The 18365-nt window shown below is 37.7% G+C and overlaps 1 protein-coding gene across 21 annotated transcripts in view; it reads right to left on the bottom strand.

Annotated features, from left to right (window-relative positions):
- The window catches only part of NXPE4 (neurexophilin and PC-esterase domain family member 4), a 49061-nt gene extending 31032 nt beyond the window's left edge, over nt 1-18029 (bottom strand). For 4 of the 21 annotated variants that reach the window (XM_049109936.1, XM_025465458.3, XM_049109939.1 and 1 more), the window contains exons 1-2: nt 16725-17190; nt 15834-15891 (exon numbers count right to left, since the gene is read on the bottom strand). Coding sequence is in view for 9 of the 21 variants with exons in the window: in XM_025465454.3 (XP_025321239.1) it covers nt 15834-15891; nt 17386-17423 (96 nt within the window). In the remaining 12 variants the exon portion in view is untranslated. The other 17 variants (XM_025465457.3, XM_025465461.3, XM_049109937.1 and 14 more) reach the window with 15 other exon arrangements.
- Between the last annotated feature and the right edge of the window lie 336 nt (nt 18030-18365).

Here is an 18365-nt window from a genome sequence, read left to right as displayed (position 1 = left end):
CTATGTTTATTATAGCATTATTTATAATAACCAAGATACGGAAGCAACCAAAGTGTCCATCAATAGATGAATGGATAAAAAGAACATGTGATATGTACACACACACATGCACACCCACCTCCCCCCCCCCCACACTGGAATATTAGCCATTAAAAGGAATGCGTTTTTGCTATTTGCATTAATATGGATGAACACAGAGTATACTACACTAACCAAAATAAGTCCAAGACAAGTATGATTTTACTTATATATGGAATCTAAAAACCAAACCAAACCAACCAAACAACAAATTCTCAACAGAGAATTTGAGACAGACTCATAAATACTGGAAACAAGCTGGTGGTTGCCAGAGGGAAAGGGGGTGGGGAGATAGGTGAAATAGTTAAAGGAGATTAAAAAGTACACACTTGTAGATATGAAGTATAAAAGTCAGATGAAAAGTACAGCATAAGGAATAGTCAATAATATTGCAATGATGTAAAGTGACTACATCCATTGTAGTGAGCATTGAGTAGCTACAGAGTTATTGAATCATTATATTGTACACCCAAAACTAATATAACCGTGTATATGAACCACAATTTAAAAAAAGATTTATGATTGTGAAAAACAATAAGACTTTCAGAGTTTGGAAGAGATTAAGAAGACTATGACAAAATTCAATGTGGGATCATGGCTTGGGTTCTGGAACAGAAAAAGGACATTAGTGGAAAAAATGTTAAAATTCAAATAAAGTCTATAGTTTAGGTAATAGTCACTAATGCATCAATTTCTAGATTTTGTACACTGCATAATAATTATACAAGATGTTATTATGTGAAGCTGGCTGAAGCATATATTAGAATGCTCTATACTATTTTTGAAAGCATTCTATACTTATAAAATTATTTTACTTTAAAAAATTTAGGGGTGCCTGGGTGGCTCAGTCAATCGAACATCTGCCTTCAGCTGAGGTCATGATCTTGGGGTCCTGGGATTGAACCCGGGTTGGACTCCCTGATCAGTGGGGAGTCTGCTTCTTCCTTTCCCTCTGCCCCTCTGCTCTCACTTGTACTCTCTCTCTCTCAAGTAAATAAAATCTTTATAAGAATTTTTTAAAGCATTCTCAAATAGTAGAAATAATATATTTTCCTATGAAATGTTACATTTTCCCTAAATCATCTACCAAATAAATTTAGCAAGTAATTTATCATGTCCACACAGATTGGTGCTACTACTTCTATCATTTCATGTTGCCATCTATACATGGTATAGTCCTGGGCTCTTCATCTTGCTTGGTAGGTTTTTCATTGGTAAACGTTATACTATCTTTTTTTTAAGATTTATTTATTTATTTTAGAGAGAGAGAGAGTGCATGGAGAGGTGGGGAGAAGTTAGAGGGAAAGACAGACTCTGAAGCACACTCCATGCTGAGCATGGAACTCGATGTAGGGCTTGATCCCAAGACCCTGAGATCAGGACTTGGGATCATCAAGAATCCGATGCTTAACCGACTGAGCCACCCAGGCACCCCATTGTTGTTGCTGTTGTTGTTTTACAAATCTTTGTATATCTTTTTTTTCTGGGGTAAATCTACTTCTGATGCTCCAAATTTTCAAAATTAGCTATCCAATATACATTTTTCCTCACGTGTTATTAAGAATCAGTGTTCCTAGAGTAAGGTAGCAAGATGGAATGCTAACGGGATGCCGGCTCCTTCATTTGATTGAAAAATGCATATGCCACAGAAGTGAGAAGATGGTATATTCAGATATTAGTAAAAACTATAAAATCTCCCTAGAAGTCCAAGATAATTAGATTCTGATGTACCTGTTGGGGGTTAGGGTTTAGGAAGAGGAAGCCAAACCAGGGCAGGAGAAAGCTGATAGCCATAAACAGGGAAAAGATTGAGGCAAGCCTTCTGGGCCTTTTTAATTTCTTTGCAATGTCCTGGTTAGAACATTGAGTGTTACCTTGTAACTGTAGGGAGAGAAGCAGCAGCACTGTATTTCAGTACCTACCTGGAGGCAGTGTAGTAGCCTCCGCATCACTATAGAAACCTGAATGCAGGGAGGGGAAACCTGCATGTGCAAATGAGAGACTTAGTTGAGGACTAAGTCCTAACTCCTCCTAACTTCTCCCCTATTGCTACCCATGGGGAGGCCATTATCATTTTATTTGGGATGGTGCTTTATTGTGTGGGATTTCACCATATGTTTAGTATTCCCAACCCCTTGCCCTAAATGACACGGTAGCAACAGTGTCATTACAATGGCCCCCAAATTCCCTTCACACATTTCCAAATACCATTTGTGGTTGAGAAGCTGTGGTTTAGGGGATTAGATCCCAAGAGGATGACAGCTCTTGGGAAAAGCTGTGCTTTGGTGGAGGTATAGAAAAGTCACTTGAGATCAGTGTCACATTACATGTGCGTGACAAACTGGAAATTGTTGAGAAAAAAATCAAAATAGGCTCTTAGCCCTAAAGAACCCTTCTAAGAATCTCTGTAAACTCACTACACCAAGGGCACAAGCTAGGGCTTGGAATTTGGCCTTTTATCCCAGAGAAACATTACTGTTGACAGTATAGATAATCCCAAGGAAATGTGGCATCACAAGAAAAATAATGAGACATCTGAAGGTACAAACACTATGTAAGAAAGAGAAAAAGTAATGGAACACACAGCAAGAATTAGAGTTATCATATCATTAGAGGGAGAGCAAGTGGATATACTGATTGGTTAGAAAGCAGAAACAAGCAGTCATAAAAAAAGAACCAGTTGAAGATTCTCTATCAAAAACAAACAATACCCAAAATAAATGACAGTCTGATGCAAGAGTAGAATGCATACAAAAGTCCAATTAGGAAACTGAGAGATCAGGTTGAGGAACTCTCCCAGAAATCAAAGAGGAAAGAGTTGAAAGAATATGAAGGATAAATTAAAAGATATGGAGCAAAGAAATAAATAGGTCAATATCCATAAGAATCTCAGGCTGGGTAAAATCCAAGTAAATAAGAAGAGATACTACATTACTTTCAAGTACCTGTGAAAATAAAAAAAAATAGACCGCATCCTAGGTCACAAGGAAAACTTCAACAACTATTAAATTATTTAAATGTAAACAACAATGAAATCACATCAAAATTTTGACAGTGAATAACCGTGAAATTACCTTATACCAAATGTTGTAGAATGCCACCAAGTTACACTAAGAAGGAAATATATAACTGTAAATATAACTACTAAATAGCAGTAAGAATTAAGACCAGATGAGCTAGATGTCAATGTCAGTAATAGAAAAGGAACAGCAAAGTAAACTTGATGAAATAAGGATATCATAAGTAAAAGAGCACATGTTAATAGGGTATAAAACAAAAAAGCAATAATTAACAGAATAAAAGCCTTAATTCTTAGAATAAAACTGAAAAGTGAGTAACTTGCCAGTAAATGTGATCGATAGAAAGGGAAAATGTACAAATAATTAATTTGGGGAATAAAAAAGTGTTTACTACAGCTGCCACAAAGACTTTTGAAATCATGAGAGAAAACTGAAATAACTATATCAATACATTTGCAAAGCTTGACACAGGAATTATTTTCAAAATATATGACAATAAAATTGATGGGAGAAGAAATAAACTAAAAAATGGTAATTATTCCATGCGCAGAATAATTCTTCTAAAGACTATAGCATAGGGGTGGGAGGGAGGCTAACTGACAGTAGAGAAGCCTGCCAGAGAACCTCAGCCAGGTGACCAACATGAATCGTGACAAATCGTATCAATAAGATGTACCCTTGATATACAGTGATAAAAATAACACTTCACCTCTGTAGTCTTCTCCAAACCCATAACTTTAACTTAACCCGGAGAAAAACACCAGATAAATCTCAACTGATGAACATTTTATGTAAAATACCTAATCAGTACTCCTCAAAAATCAAGTAATCAACAAACAAGTCTGAAAAACTATTACAGCCAAAAGGAATTTAAAAAGACATGTTAGCTAAATGTAACATGGGATCTTGGAACAGAAAAAGGATATTGGATAAAAACTAAAGAAATCTGAATAAAGTAGTTTTTAGTTAATGACAATGTATCAATATTGGTCCATTAATTATAACAACATACAATAGAATATGTATTATAGTAATATATACTACATATATATGTTCATATCATAATATAAATGTCTGATGATAATATGTTAATAATACAAGAGTGCAAAAGTATTTGGGAACTCTACTATCTTCCCCATTTTTCTGTAAATCTAAACCTCTTAAAAATTAAAGATTTTTAAAGTATAATTATTAAAGAATATAAATTCATAATAAAGAAAAATTTCTCCACCATGTACCACAAAGCACAAGTTTTACCTGATTTTCTACCCCTTTTACCTATGTTATATAAACTATTTAGAAATAGAAAAAAAGGCTGAAAATTCCTCACAGTATTTTGTGAGAAAAGTAAAGAAAGGGAAAATTAATCCTAAATAGATTATCTAATTGAATTCTGTAACATATGAGGGAAGAAAACCATCATGGCTTAGTATTATCCCAGGAAGACGACGTTAGACATCTACTGTATTTTGCCATGAGGGACTGACTCAGAACCCCTGGGTTCATATCAAAAGTATATTAAGCTAAAGACATTTGAGATTTAATAGATGCGAATAGTAGCCTTCTTGGAGCAGCCCTTATCTGATTAAAAACAGCAACTTCTGGGCAAGGAGACTACCATAAATGTCCCTCTGGGGAGTTTCATGGCCATGAAAAAGACAAGTGGCACCTGCATAAACAAACATTATCACAAACTTTCTTATATCCTATTTATTCTTCTAAAAAGCAGGTTGTCTTTCCTAAAGGAACTATTTGTTCTTCCCAAAGAGCCTTTTCTCCCCCCTTTCTTTTCCCTAATAAATTAAAGATTGTGTTTATTTATTCATGAGATAGAGAGAGAAAGGCATAGACATAGACAGAGGAAGAAGCAGGATCATGCCCTGAGCTGAAGGTAGATTCTCAACCTCTGAGCCACCCAGGTGTCCCCCTTTTCCCTAACAAATTAGATGGGTAAGCCTCCAACCTCAAACATTAAAAAGACAGCTACCATTTTGTTGGTTTCCATATGTACATATATAAACCTTTTCTTCTTGTTACTCTGTCTTTTGTCAGTGTAATTCACAGAACTCCAGTCACTAAACAGGAGGGAAGAGAGGAACAGTTTTTCTTCCCTGACAAACACATTAACATTTAGATGAAGGAAATGCGATCATTTCATTTGATGCTAGAAAAACATCAATAACATGCAGCAGTCATTTATAATTAAAAAATAAAACAATGTAAAAACAACTTCTCAGCAAACTAGAAATAGAAACTTGATTACTACAATAAAGGACATTTATTAAAACCCTACATCCAATACATTATGCTTACCTGTAAAATTTTAGAAGAAATTATACTAGTTAGGAAGAAATTAAAATTGTTTGTTGCCACAACTTCTACTCAACATTTTCCTGGAGTTGTAGCAAAAGTAGGAAGGAAGATCTTAAAAGGAAAAAAAAGTGACAGAAGAGGCAAAATGACAAAATTGTCTGTTTCACAAAAACATAAATGTCCACATAGATAACCCACAAATTATTAGAATTAATAAAGTTTGGTCAAATTATTTGATACGAGATTGGAAGTTGAATATTGATTCCTAAAAATTCATATCCACCTGGAATCTCAGATGGTGAACTTATTTGGAAGGAGAAGCAGGCTCCCGTGGGGAGCCTGATGTGGGACTTGATCCCAGGACCCCGGGATCACGACCTGGGCCGAAGGCAGATGCTCAACCACTGATCCACCCAGCTGCTCCAAGGCCCCAAATTCAATGATTGATACCTTCAAAAAAAGACAAAAGGACACAGAAAAGAGGAGATCCTGTGAAGATGAAGGTAGAGGTTGGAATTATGTTGCCACCAGCCAAGGAATTCCTGGGGTCACTAGAAGCTGAGAGTGGCAAGCTTGAGCCTTCTTCCCTAAAGTCTTCTGAGGGAACAAGGCCTTTCTGACACATTGATTTCAGACTCCTGGCTTCCAAAACTATGAAAGAATAAATTTAAGTTGTTTCAGCCATGCAGTTTGTGGTACTTTGTTATGGCAGCCCTCGGAAATTAATCCACGTTAAAAAAAAAAATCAATTGTGTATCAAAGCAGTAATAATGACTAACTGAAAATATTATTAGTAAATACCATATTTGCAGTCACATATAAAATTAACCAAGATATAGAAGATTCTTATGGACATTATAAAATGTAAAGGACATTAAAAAAAGGTCTGAATAAATAGAATGGTACATCATGTTTATCTATAGGAAAGCTTATCTTCTCTCATTAAGGAATCTTCTTTTAAACTATTGTACATCAAAAAAAAATAATAAACTATTGTACATCATACCCTTAGGAATATGCTCACAAAGAGGTTATACATGATTTTCAACATTTGTGCAATTCAGACTTTAAGGGGAAAAAAAGAAAATCCAAGAAGAAAAACTAGAGCAAAAGAACTTGGTGGACCAATGTTCTTAGCAGCAATGTCACAATAGCCAAACTGTGGAAGAAGCCAAGATGTCCAATGACAGATGAATGGATAAAGAAGATGTGATCTATATATACAATGGAATATTACTCAGCCATCAGAAAGGATGACTACCTACCATTTACATAGATGTGTTTGGAACTGGAGGGTATTATGCAATGCATCACCTGGAGAGGGACGCCTGGGTGGCTCAGTTGTTGAGTGTCTGCCTTAGGCTCAAGGCATGATCCCAGGTCTGGGGATTGAGTCCCACACTGGGCTCCCTGTAGGGAGCCTGCTTCTCCCTCTGTCTATGTCTCTGCCTCTCTGTCTCTCATGAAAAAATTAATAACATATTTTAAAAATTAAAATAATAAATCAGACAAAAACAATTATCATATGGTTTCATATGTGGAATATAAGAAATAATGAAAGGGACCATAAGGAAGAGGAGAAGCTGAGTGAGGAAAAATTAGACAGGAAGGCAAACCATTGAGAGACTCCTAACTCTGGGAAACAAACAAAGGGCTACAGAAGGGGAGGTGGGTAGGGGGATGGGGTAACTGGGTAATGAACATTGGGGAGGGCACAAGATGAAATGAGCACTAGGTGTTATATGTTGGCAAATTGAATTTAAATAAAAGGAAAAAATGAAAGAAAGAACTTGGTGGAAACATGGCAAATTATACTACATTCGCTGCAAATGTTGACAAATAAAGGACATTGGGTATGAGATTACAAGTTCTGTAAACCAGCACATGTGTCCTGGGAGGGAAAGTCACCAACACACTGGAAAGATGACTGCATAGAGTAGAGCCCACCTTCTAGAAAGATGGCCTAAATTGAAAATAACCCTTGTAAAACCAATATGAGGCCACATACAGGGTTTTATTTAATATCCCTAATCAAGTTATATTCTGATAACCTGAAAGGTTACTTATCACTGGTATAGGTATTTTATTTATCTTATATAATGATAGAGTTGGCTAATTAATGTTTTACTTAGGATTTCCATATGTATGTTCCTAGGTTAAATAAAGCCAGTAATTTTATTTTACTGTCTTCATTGGCTTTGGTATGAGGTTTCAAAGGATAAGTCACAGGCTTTCCTTTGTTTTCTGAAAAAACTTGTATAAAATAGGATAATCTCTTTCATAAAAGTTTGATAACTCTCACTCGCAAAACTATCTAAATCTAGTGTTTGCTTAGAAGAAAGTCTTTATTTTCTTAATGCTTACCACTCTTTTTTTAAGTTTTCCATTTCTCCGTAAGCTAATTTTGGAGTTTTATACTTTTCCAGAAATATATCATTTCTTTTAGTTTTCAAATTTGTTGGGTAATAGGTTTACAGCATTTATTCTATATTTTGTTCACTAAGACTGTCAATTTTTAAAGGACTTCTCTTTCTTCTTAGTCTTTTTTATTAAAAAAAAACCCTTATTTTAGTTAAAGTTAATACTTTACATAGTAATATATATATATATATATAATATATATATATATATATATTATATATATATATATATGGCTTCTGTCCCTGGTTCCTAATACAAAGTTCCTAAAACTTTCAGTGTCTTGAGTGACAGGAGTGTTTTTATTCATAATGAGCTGCTTTAGAACTGAGCTTCTGAGGAGACTCAGGGTGGGGGACCTAGATGGCTTCAGGATGGGGATTTGTCACCAGAAGGGTAAAAAATGTGATTATAGACCCCCCTGGGGGAGGAGAAAGGGCTGGAAACTGAGTTATAAAAACTCCTGAACAGTATTTAGAGAGCTTCTGGACTGGTGAACACATCAGTGTGCTGAGGAGGGTGATACACCCATAGAGGGTTTGCAAACTCTGAGTTTCCTTCTTATACTTTGTCCTGTGCATTTCTACCTTAGTTGTATCCTTTATAGTAAATAGGGAATAGTAAGTACAGCACTTTCTTGCATGCTGAGAGTCATTCTAGTAAACATTCAAACCTGAGGAAGGGGTTAGGAGAGCCCCTCAAATGTATAGTGGTTGGTTAGAATTACAGTTGTCCCCTAAGACTTGCAACTAGTATGTGATATGGGGCTGCCTTGTGGGGTCTGTGCTAATTCTGGACAATTCGTGATAGAATTGAGTTTTTCGACACAAATAGCTGGTGTTGGAAAATGGATTGGTATGTGGGTAAATGACATATTTTGTGTCAGAATAAAATCATATATTCTCCATTGTTGTTTGGTTCTCTAATTTATGGATTTTTTTCTGACTTGCTTGTTGGGATTGTCTCCTCTGGTTTCTTAAGTTCAAGAGTTATATAATTAAAACGTTCACCTTTTAAATGTATTCAAAGTAAATTTCCTTCTAAGTTTTGTTTAGATATATGTTACGAATTCTGACATGTATCAATTTTGTTGCCATCTAAACTAAACTGTATGTATTAACATCATACAGAATGCATTCTAGGACCAGGAGGAAGTCTAGGCTGCCTGTTCTTTTTTTTTTTTTTTAAGATTTTATTTATTCATTTATTCATGAGAGACACACACTGAAAGAGAGAGAGAGAGAGGGGCAGAGACACAGGCAGAGGGAGAAGCAGGCTCATTGCAGGGAGCCCGACGTGGGACTCAATCCTGGGTCTCCAGGATCAGGCCCTGGGCTGAAGGCATTGCTAAACCACTGAGCCACCTGGGATGCCCTAGGATGCCTGTTCTTACTACTCTTACTAATATTTTACTTGAGATGTAGGAGCAAGGCTGAGAGAGATTCCTTCCAAGACATGCAACCTCTGCTAAAGCTGTGGAGAGGGTAGGAAAGCTGAGACACGTTACCTGGAGTCAGTCCAAGCCTTCACCAGGTTCATTGCAGTGGCCTGCCAAGGTGAGGGGCATGGTGAGACAGGGGAGGACAGAAGGACAGGCCTCCAAAGCACTTCAGGCTGTGCTGATCTAGTGCACTGCAGTGCTCTCCAAAGGTTAGAGGCAAGGCCTCTGGATGTAGAATATACTATAAAGCACACTAATCTGAGAGTGAGACTGAAGAGCAAATAGAAATCCCCAGAGAGCCAAAGAAGCTAGCATCATGAACTAAAAATTGGAAATTTGATGACTGGTCTCTAAAGCATGAAGGGATCTGTGAAGTCTTGTGCATGATCAGACCCAAGCTCCACTGGAGAGAAAGCTCTTACTCTGTCTTTAAAATTTTTAAAGCTAGTGATGAACTAACTCAAAGTAAAGCTTCAACAAAGCCCAAACAGCTCAACTATAGATTAAATGGACTCAATCCTGCATTCTGGTAACTCAACAGAAGGAATATGCCCTCTTTTTGGGAGGGGCATAAATATTATTTACTTCAATATCTACTCTTTGTTTATACAAAATATCTGACAGAGTCAAAAATTACAAGTCACATATGGAAGACTCAAAGTCTGCTTGTTGGAATCAATAGTCAAATATTTTAACATAACCCTGAAAAATATGTTAAAATCTAGTGGAAAAATTGGACAGTGTGAATAGATATGAGAATTTCAATAGAGAAATAAAAATTATTAAAGAGAACCAAATATTTTGAAGGAGCTTATAGATGAAAATGTTAAAAATGAAAAAAATTCAGACATGAAAATTATATTGGAATTATAGTGGACTGGACTCAGAATAAGAACAGCATGCTTGAAGACAAGCTAATAGCCATTATATGCAACAAAAAAGCAAAGAAAGCAAAAAATCCTCAGGGAGTATCTATGATTTGTGGGACAGTATCAATTGGTCTAGCATACAAATAACTAGGGGCCTAAAAAAGAAAAGAGATAATGGGGTAGTGAATATTCTGGAGAAATAATGACTGAGAATTTTCCAAAACTGATAAAAGACTTTAACTCACAGATCTAAGAAGCTCGATGAACCCCTAGGACAACAAAATGAAGACTTCCTCAACCAGGCATATCATAGTCAATCTGTTGAGAAGTGAAGATAAGAAATCTCTTAACAGCCCAAGAAAAAGACATATGATGTACAAAGTGTATTAGTCAGGACTCTCTTGAGAAACACAACCTGTAATATGTATGTATATATTACGTATTGTGGAATTTGTAGCAGAAATAGACATAAAACTATATAATCACAAGGGCATAAAGGTAGCAGAGAATAAATAGACTTATGCTGCTGAATAGTTCCTACATTAATCATGAAGCAGTATATTACTAGAAAATAGACTGTGATAAATTAAAGATTCACTTTATAAACTCTAGAGCAGGGGTGACAACTTATTTTTCTAAAAAGGGCCAGATGGTAAATATTGAAAACTCTGCAGGCCAGAGTGTCTTTGTCACAAGTATTCAACTCTGCTGTTGTAGTATAATGTGGAAACAACTATAGACCACATGTAGACATATGCTGGACTGAGTTCCAATAAAATTTTATTTAGAAAAACAAGCTGTGGGCAACCATAGTTGCTATAGTTGAGCAACCACTGATAAAACACAGAGGTATAGCTAAAAATTCAATGAGCCATGGAAGGATTTGTGAATGAGTGTTCATAGCATCATTATTCACAATAACTCCAAATTGGAGGAAACCTGAATTCTGTTAACTGGAAAATGTTGCATATTTATATAATGAAATAGTATTCAGCAATAAAAAGGAATGAATTACTTATATATACTAGGGTCTGGATAGTCAAAACTGCTATGCTCAGTGAAAGAAGGCAGACACAGAGTACTATATTCCATGATTCCACTTATGATACAAAAAAAAAAATGGAAATATCTAGAAAAGGCAAAGCTTCAAAGACAGAAACTACCACAGTGGTCGCTGGGCTGAGGATGAGAAAGGATTGGGAAGGGGAATTAATAGCAAATGGGCATGAAGGATCATGGGATGATGAAAATATTCTATTACTGATTTATGATAATTATTGTACACAGTCATGAAACAAAATAGGTTGAAATGGAGGAGGTCTGAGGGTAGGAAGGCAGCTAGGAGGAATAATTATAGGATTCCCAAAGAGGGACAAATCCAGGGGCCTTTTCTGACTACACACTGCATGTTCTTTTTGTCTTTGGGATGTTAGCCAACCATTTCCCGTGTTTTAAACATACTCCTCAGGTTTATGACAGTCTTCTCAGTTACAGCAAATCATTAAGGCAGGGTCTCTAGGGGTGGTAGGTGATTATATGCAGTTTGAAAGATGATTCAACTATATACTTATAATGGGTAGATTATACAATATGTGAAAATATGCCTTAATAAAGTAATATTTCAATAAGTCAGTAAAGATTTCTGTTTCTACAGAATATAACAAGCTGCAAAAACTACACTCTTATTCTAACAATCAGGAAAAAAGCCAGATAAGACACAAAAATTGTAACTCCCTTGAGTAGAGAGTTCAAGTGGCAAGACATTTCAAATGATCTAAAAAACAAACAATCTGATTTAAAAATGAGCAGATGAGCAACACCTGGGTGGCTCATAGGTTAAGCATCCCACTCTTGGCTTTGGCTCAGTTCATGGTCTCATGGGTAGTGGAGTCTGAGCAGTAGACCAAGAGGTACCACTAATTGGTGAAGGCATAAAGGAAGCGACTGGCAGCTGCTAAGAGATGAGTATACAGCCCTGCACACTTCCCCTCCAACCCTTAAGCAGAAGCCTTAAACTGCTTGAGGAGAGGCTGCAAACTGTAACTCCCAGGGTCCAGATAAAACTCCATGGCTGAGAAAGAAAGATTAGAAATACAACATCTTCCTTGGGAGACAGATAGGTGGCTTTCTTGCTCCCAGGACACAAAGATCCACTGCTGCAAAGAGAGGAGGCAAAAGAATAAATTCTCTACTCCTAGGGAAGAGGCAGAGAGCCTTACTGGACCCAGGAAGGTCTACCTCTACAATAACAGGGCAGGATACTCCCACCTAAGACCAACCATAGGCCAAGCCAGAGAGTGGCTGCCATGGGAAGGAGAAGCAGGAACTCAGACAGGCTTTCATAAAGACTCAGGCACAGAGGACTTGCCTAGACTGGGGCTGAACCAGGAAAACAGAGAATCTCTCCTGCCTCCACTCCAGGTCTGATACCCAGTAGCAAAGGAACAACAGCAGCCTGCAGTGGGGTGGGGGTGGGGGAGGGGGGGATGGACATCATGGTGACATTGGCTTCAGAGAAGGTTGAGAGCACAGGGTGCAGCAGGAACACTGAGGAAAGACCTTCCTACCTCTCAGCCCCCACCTTAACCGTAGGGCAACAAAGAACTTGAAGCCTTTGGTACCTAGAAGCTAATAACACCAAGAACGAGTTATTAGGATGTTGCTAGGATAGCAACACCACTCCATTGTTCTTTATGCTGGTTTTTTTTTTTTAAGATTTATTTATTTATGAGAAAGAGAGAGACAGAGACAGAGACACAGGCAGAGGGAGAAGGAGGATCCATGCCGGGAGCCCGAGCGGGACTCGATCCTGGGACTCCAGGATCGTGCCCTGGGCCAAAGGCAGGCATCAAACCGCTGAGCCACCCAGGGATTTCCCCCCCCCCCTTTTTTAAAGATTTATTTATTTATTTATGAGAGAGAGAGAGAGAGTTTATGCTGGGTTGAAGCAGTACTTAAAACTATATGGGAACCTCCGAAGGATCTGTTACACAACTGAAAAAAGTCTTCATTTTTTTCCAACACAAAAAAGCCAGTATTTCAAATTGTCCTTTTGATTACTACCTATAGTGTTTTACACAGTGGGGCAATACACCCTAGTAAAATTCACAATGGGAGAGGGAGAATCAGTGAGGGAAGGGTCATATTGAAAGGGGACTCTGAAACATCACCTGAGTTAGTAGGCAGATCTCTTCTATAAAAGAATATGTATGTAAATTGAATGTCTAGAGTGGATAACGATTTTCTAAAGTCTTTTAATCCTTCCCACCTTTTGAAAAGGCTTGAAGTCACCAGGACCACCTGTACTCAAGCTTGAAACTATCCATACAATTTGTTTATAAGATTAAGAGTATAGTTTCAAGAGTCAGACTGCCCCACTTGCAGGCTGTGAGACCTTGGACAGGTGCATTAAGCTTCTAGTGTGTCAATTCTGTCTATTGTAAAATGAGGATTGTGATGAAATTTATCTTACAGGGTTCATGTGAGGATTAAAAGAAACATCCCACGTAAAATGCTTAGCACAGTGAATGCTGCTCAGTGTATGTTAGCTGTGATAATTCTAATTCTCATCAGGAGGTAATAAAGTCCTTGAATCACTCTTGAAGTTAGAATGAAATGAAGGAGATAGAAGAGAAGGATATTGTAGAGACTGAATCAACTTGTTGACTCATTGAACTGAAGGATGAGAAAGAGGGTGGGATGGAAAATGGTGCTGCATTTTGAGACCCCCCAAGGGCTAGCAGAATGGTGGTGCTGTTGATACACTGGAAAGCATGCATCAGGTTTGTAACAGGTGGTCCATTTGGCTCCAGCCCATTCCATTTGGGATTGCAAGCCAACTCACTACTTTTTCCAGTTGAAGCCAGAAATCCAGATAATTATGTGAAATCTCTTGAATATTTTATATTCTTGAAAATCTGGAGCAAATAAAACATGACTGTGAGATGCAAATTTGCAACCTCTGTGTAGGATCTTAGAGGTTCCACTGCTGTGGAATTCCTCATTATACGTCCCATAATACCTTTCCCATTAAATATTGGTTGGATAAATGGATTTTTGATGAAAGGATTTTCCATAAAGCATACATACCAATACTTATTGATTTTATAAGTTTCAAATTTATAAAAGTGTTTGGAGAATGAGATTTTAAAACCTCACTTTCTTGTTTGATATTTAACAGTTTAATATTGGAGATGCAAAGGAAATAAACATTACAAACATATTATGTAGAGTGAACCCCCAGGCAGAATTGTTCAAGGAAGAGGTAGTCTTTTCGGTCCACAGACACTACTTTTATTTTTTTCAGTAAGCTCGATAATCTTGTTATACAGGTAGTAAACCATCTAATTTTCCTCTTGATTCCTCTGCTGATGCCACATTTTTTTTTTCTGACTGAGAAGACAGTTTTAAAACATTTTAGCCTTTGCTGCTTATACTCTGTATTGTATTCTCTTTTCTTGTTAGAACTGCCTTTACCCTGCTTTCTCCCCCACCTGCCTCTGGAAAGCTTTCTTAAACATGGATGGCATCTGTATTTGTAGGCTAGAGAAGAGCTCGCCACAAAGTCTGAGTTCTAGTTAATCAGGAGACAAAGACATACTTGGAAGGAGGGTATGCAAGGCAGAGAAAGAAGTAGGTACAAAGGGGCACCTGGGTGGCTCAGTGTTTGAATGTCTGACTTTGGCTCAGGTCATGATTCTGGGGTCCTGGGATCGAGTCCTGCATTGGGCTCCCTGCAGGGAGCCTGCTTCTCCCTCTGCCTGTGTCTCTGCCTCTGTGTGTCTCTCATGAATAAATGAATAAAATCTTAAAAAAAAAAAAAAAAAAAGGAAGCAAGTACAAAGCATAAAGGTAGCAGAATCATGTTATGTTTAGGAATGATTGTGGTACAGAGTGGCTACGAAACATGTGGGGAGGCAGGAGATGAAATTGGAAAGTTGGTTTTCATGATACAATCTCCACCTCTTCATATAGCCTCCAAGACTTCATCCTGGAGTATTTCCAAACAGAAATGCCTCCCTCCCACAGAGACAAAGACACACCCAAAGTTCTTTGTGAGCTTTAGATGAAAGAGATTTAGGCTTAAGTACATGCTCTGCAACATACCAGGTACTTGACCTCAGGAATTACTTAAAATCTTTGGACCCCAGTTTCCTTATTTGTAAAATGGAAATCAAGTATGTTTATCTCAAAGAGTTGTTGTGAGGACTTAGCTACATGAATGTGGGGTTTTTTTTAATAGATTTATTTATTTATTTATTATTTATTCATTCGTGAAAGACACAGAAGGGGGTGGGGAGCCAGGACACAGGCAGAGGAAGAAGCCTGCTCCATGCTGGGAGCCTGATGTGGGACTTGATCTCAGGTCTCCAGGATCACGCCCTGGGCCAAAGGCAGGCACTAAACCACTGAGCCACCCTGGGATCCCCTGAACGTGTTTTTAATAAACTTAACACAGTACTCTACATGTAAAAAGTTCTCAGTAAAGGGCAACTAGTAGTAATAACAGTTGTGTTCCAAAAATACAAAATTACTCTGAATGTACTACAGTCATCTTCAACATATTTTTGTAGATGTTGTGCCTTCCACCTGGAGTCTCTCTAAAACTTCCTCTGACTTTCCTCCCCCTACTCTGATTGCTCTTTTATTTTAAATTTTAATTCCAGTATAGTTAACATACAGTGTTATATTTACCTCTGATTGCTTTTGATGGTTTCCCACTTCAGCGTAGAGATTGCTTAACCCAGGGTCCCTTGGGAGATCCATAGATAGAAATCAAAGGAGAATGTGAATTTAGATCAAAAGAAGATTAGATTTTATTTTCCCTAACATCTCGCTAAAATTCAGCATTAAAATTTTTTTGAATAGATAATAAAGTGCCATAGTATTAGTGATATCTAACATTCAAATGATTAGAAATCACAAATATTGGGATGCCTGGGTGGCTCAGTGGTTGAGCATCTGCCTGCCTTAGGCTCAGGGCATGGTCCTAGAGTCCTGGGATCAGGTCCCACATTGGGCTCCCTGCATGTAGCCTGCTTCTCCCTCTGCCTGTGTCTCTACTGCTCTCTCTGTGTCTCTCATGAATAAATAAAATCTTTTAAAAAATCACAAATATTTCATATCAAGTCCCAGTTGTTGCAGATATCATGAAATAGCATTTATTCTCATTACTACTTTGAAATTGCTGTAGTTATTAGACCTAACAGTAGATATTTTTAATTAATGGGTAAATAGAAGGGCATATATGTCTACATCAGATTTTGAAATACCTTGAAAACTGTAATTCAATATAATTGGTTTTCTTTGAAGTCCTATATATTTTAATTCATGCATGTAATAACATTTAATGACAGAAAGGGTTCAGAGATCATGAAAGGGTTCTATGGCACACACACACACAAAGAAAGATTATGAAACTCTGTCTTAGCACTTACTATAGTATACTGTCCACTAATTTAGATAAATACACTGTTTTCAGTTAGAAGTTAGTGTACAGTCTCAAATTTATATTCTGAGCAAAACTTTAGTTTCAATTAATGCCATCATCTCCCTCCATCAAAAAGACAAGACACAATTACTTACTTTTAGTTATAGACAGTTGGTGTCCAGTGAGCTCATTGAGCATGGGTGTTCTTTAAATTAGGATTTCCTGGGCACCTGGGTGGCTCAGTTGGTTAAGCATCTGACTCATGGCCTCAGGATCATGGGATCAAGCCTCAAACTTACTCTGAGCTCAGTGGTGAGTCTGTTTGGGATCCTCTCTCTCTCTCTCCCTCTGCCTCTGCCCATTCCTCGACTCTCTCTTTCTCTCAAAATAAATAAATAAATTTAACAAAAAAATTTGGATTTTCTTCTCTGGTTCAAGTGTCTTGTCTCCCTAAAACAGTTTTATATCCTTTAGCATAAACCCCAAAGGACTTTTAACTTCAGCCTAGGTTGTATTTAGTCAGCAGGAACATTATTACTCCCAGAGTTATAAGGAAAATCCAGAAGATCTACAAAATGCTAACTGTTGCTTAACTTACCAGAAACTGGGGTCACAGACCAACCATCTAGCTTAAAATCTCAGGAAAGACTACTTCCAAGGACAAAAGGGACACAAATACTGACTTCTGAGGGAACAATGAATAATAAGAATTTAGTTACATTTTTTTTAAACAAATTGCTAAAAGCTGAGTGTGGGCAGAGGGTGTGAGAGTACAGAACTCCTAGGAATGAAGACATAGGAAACATTTGTACTTACTGATTGTTCTTCTCCTTGGGTCTCCACCAAACACTCATGAGAAAGACTAGGGTCAGTGCAGAAGACTAGACAAAGCCTCCTCAGCGGGCCAGGTCTGGAGGAGAGAGAAGCTCCTTGATGGGAAAGACACAAAACCTCTCCTGCATCCTCTTCCACTAAGAGCTAAGGCCTTATGCCACTAAAAAAGAACTGTAAGCCCTGGCCTTTCTAGAGCCAAACTATAGTTGGGGAAATGGAGAAATAAAACTGTGTGCTGCTCAGGGTGGGGCGGGACAGGAAACTGACCTCTACCAAGATCATTAGAGATTTCCTAATGCTGCAAGGAGGCAGGCGGCATCACCAAGAAAGCCACTCCAACCTCTATCCAACGTAGGGACACAAAGCCTGCCTAAGATTGAAGCTGAACTGGAACACCAGAGAATCCCACTCCTTCTCCCCAGCAGGGTAGACAGCACCAAGTGAAAAGCAACTGCTGTCAACCATGAGAGAAGGAGCAAGAGCTTGGAGAAAGATTCATTCTAAGACACAGGGAAGGATAATACTAAGGATGAAAGAGGAACACTGAGAAAAATCCTTTGTTGAAACAAAACCCACCCTAAACACCAGTAACTCCAGAGAATCTTGAAGCTGATGGTGAATTCAAGGTCACCATAGCAACAACAGAGACCCAAACCCAGCTCAACTCCTGATTAGACTGAATGAACTCTCTTCGCCCAACACACACACTATTGACCTAGGAGAAGGGGTGTAGCTTTTCTGTGCATAAATACTATTTATTTCAGTGTGTATTATTTTCAACTTTGTGTTTGGCAATAAATAAAAAATTTGTGAAACACACAAAATAAACAAGAAAAAATAACCCATGGTAAAGAGCAAGGCAAACCATAGAATTAGTCTTAGAGATGACCCAAATATTGGAATTATAAGACAGGGGCAGTGACAGAGGGCAACTATGCCTCTGGTAGCTATGATGGCTACTT

Source organism: Canis lupus, chromosome 5 (assembly GCF_003254725.2).
Source record: "Canis lupus dingo isolate Sandy chromosome 5, ASM325472v2, whole genome shotgun sequence".
Lineage (NCBI taxonomy): Eukaryota > Metazoa > Chordata > Mammalia > Carnivora > Canidae > Canis > Canis lupus.
This window is presented reverse-complemented; position numbering and strand designations above follow the sequence as displayed.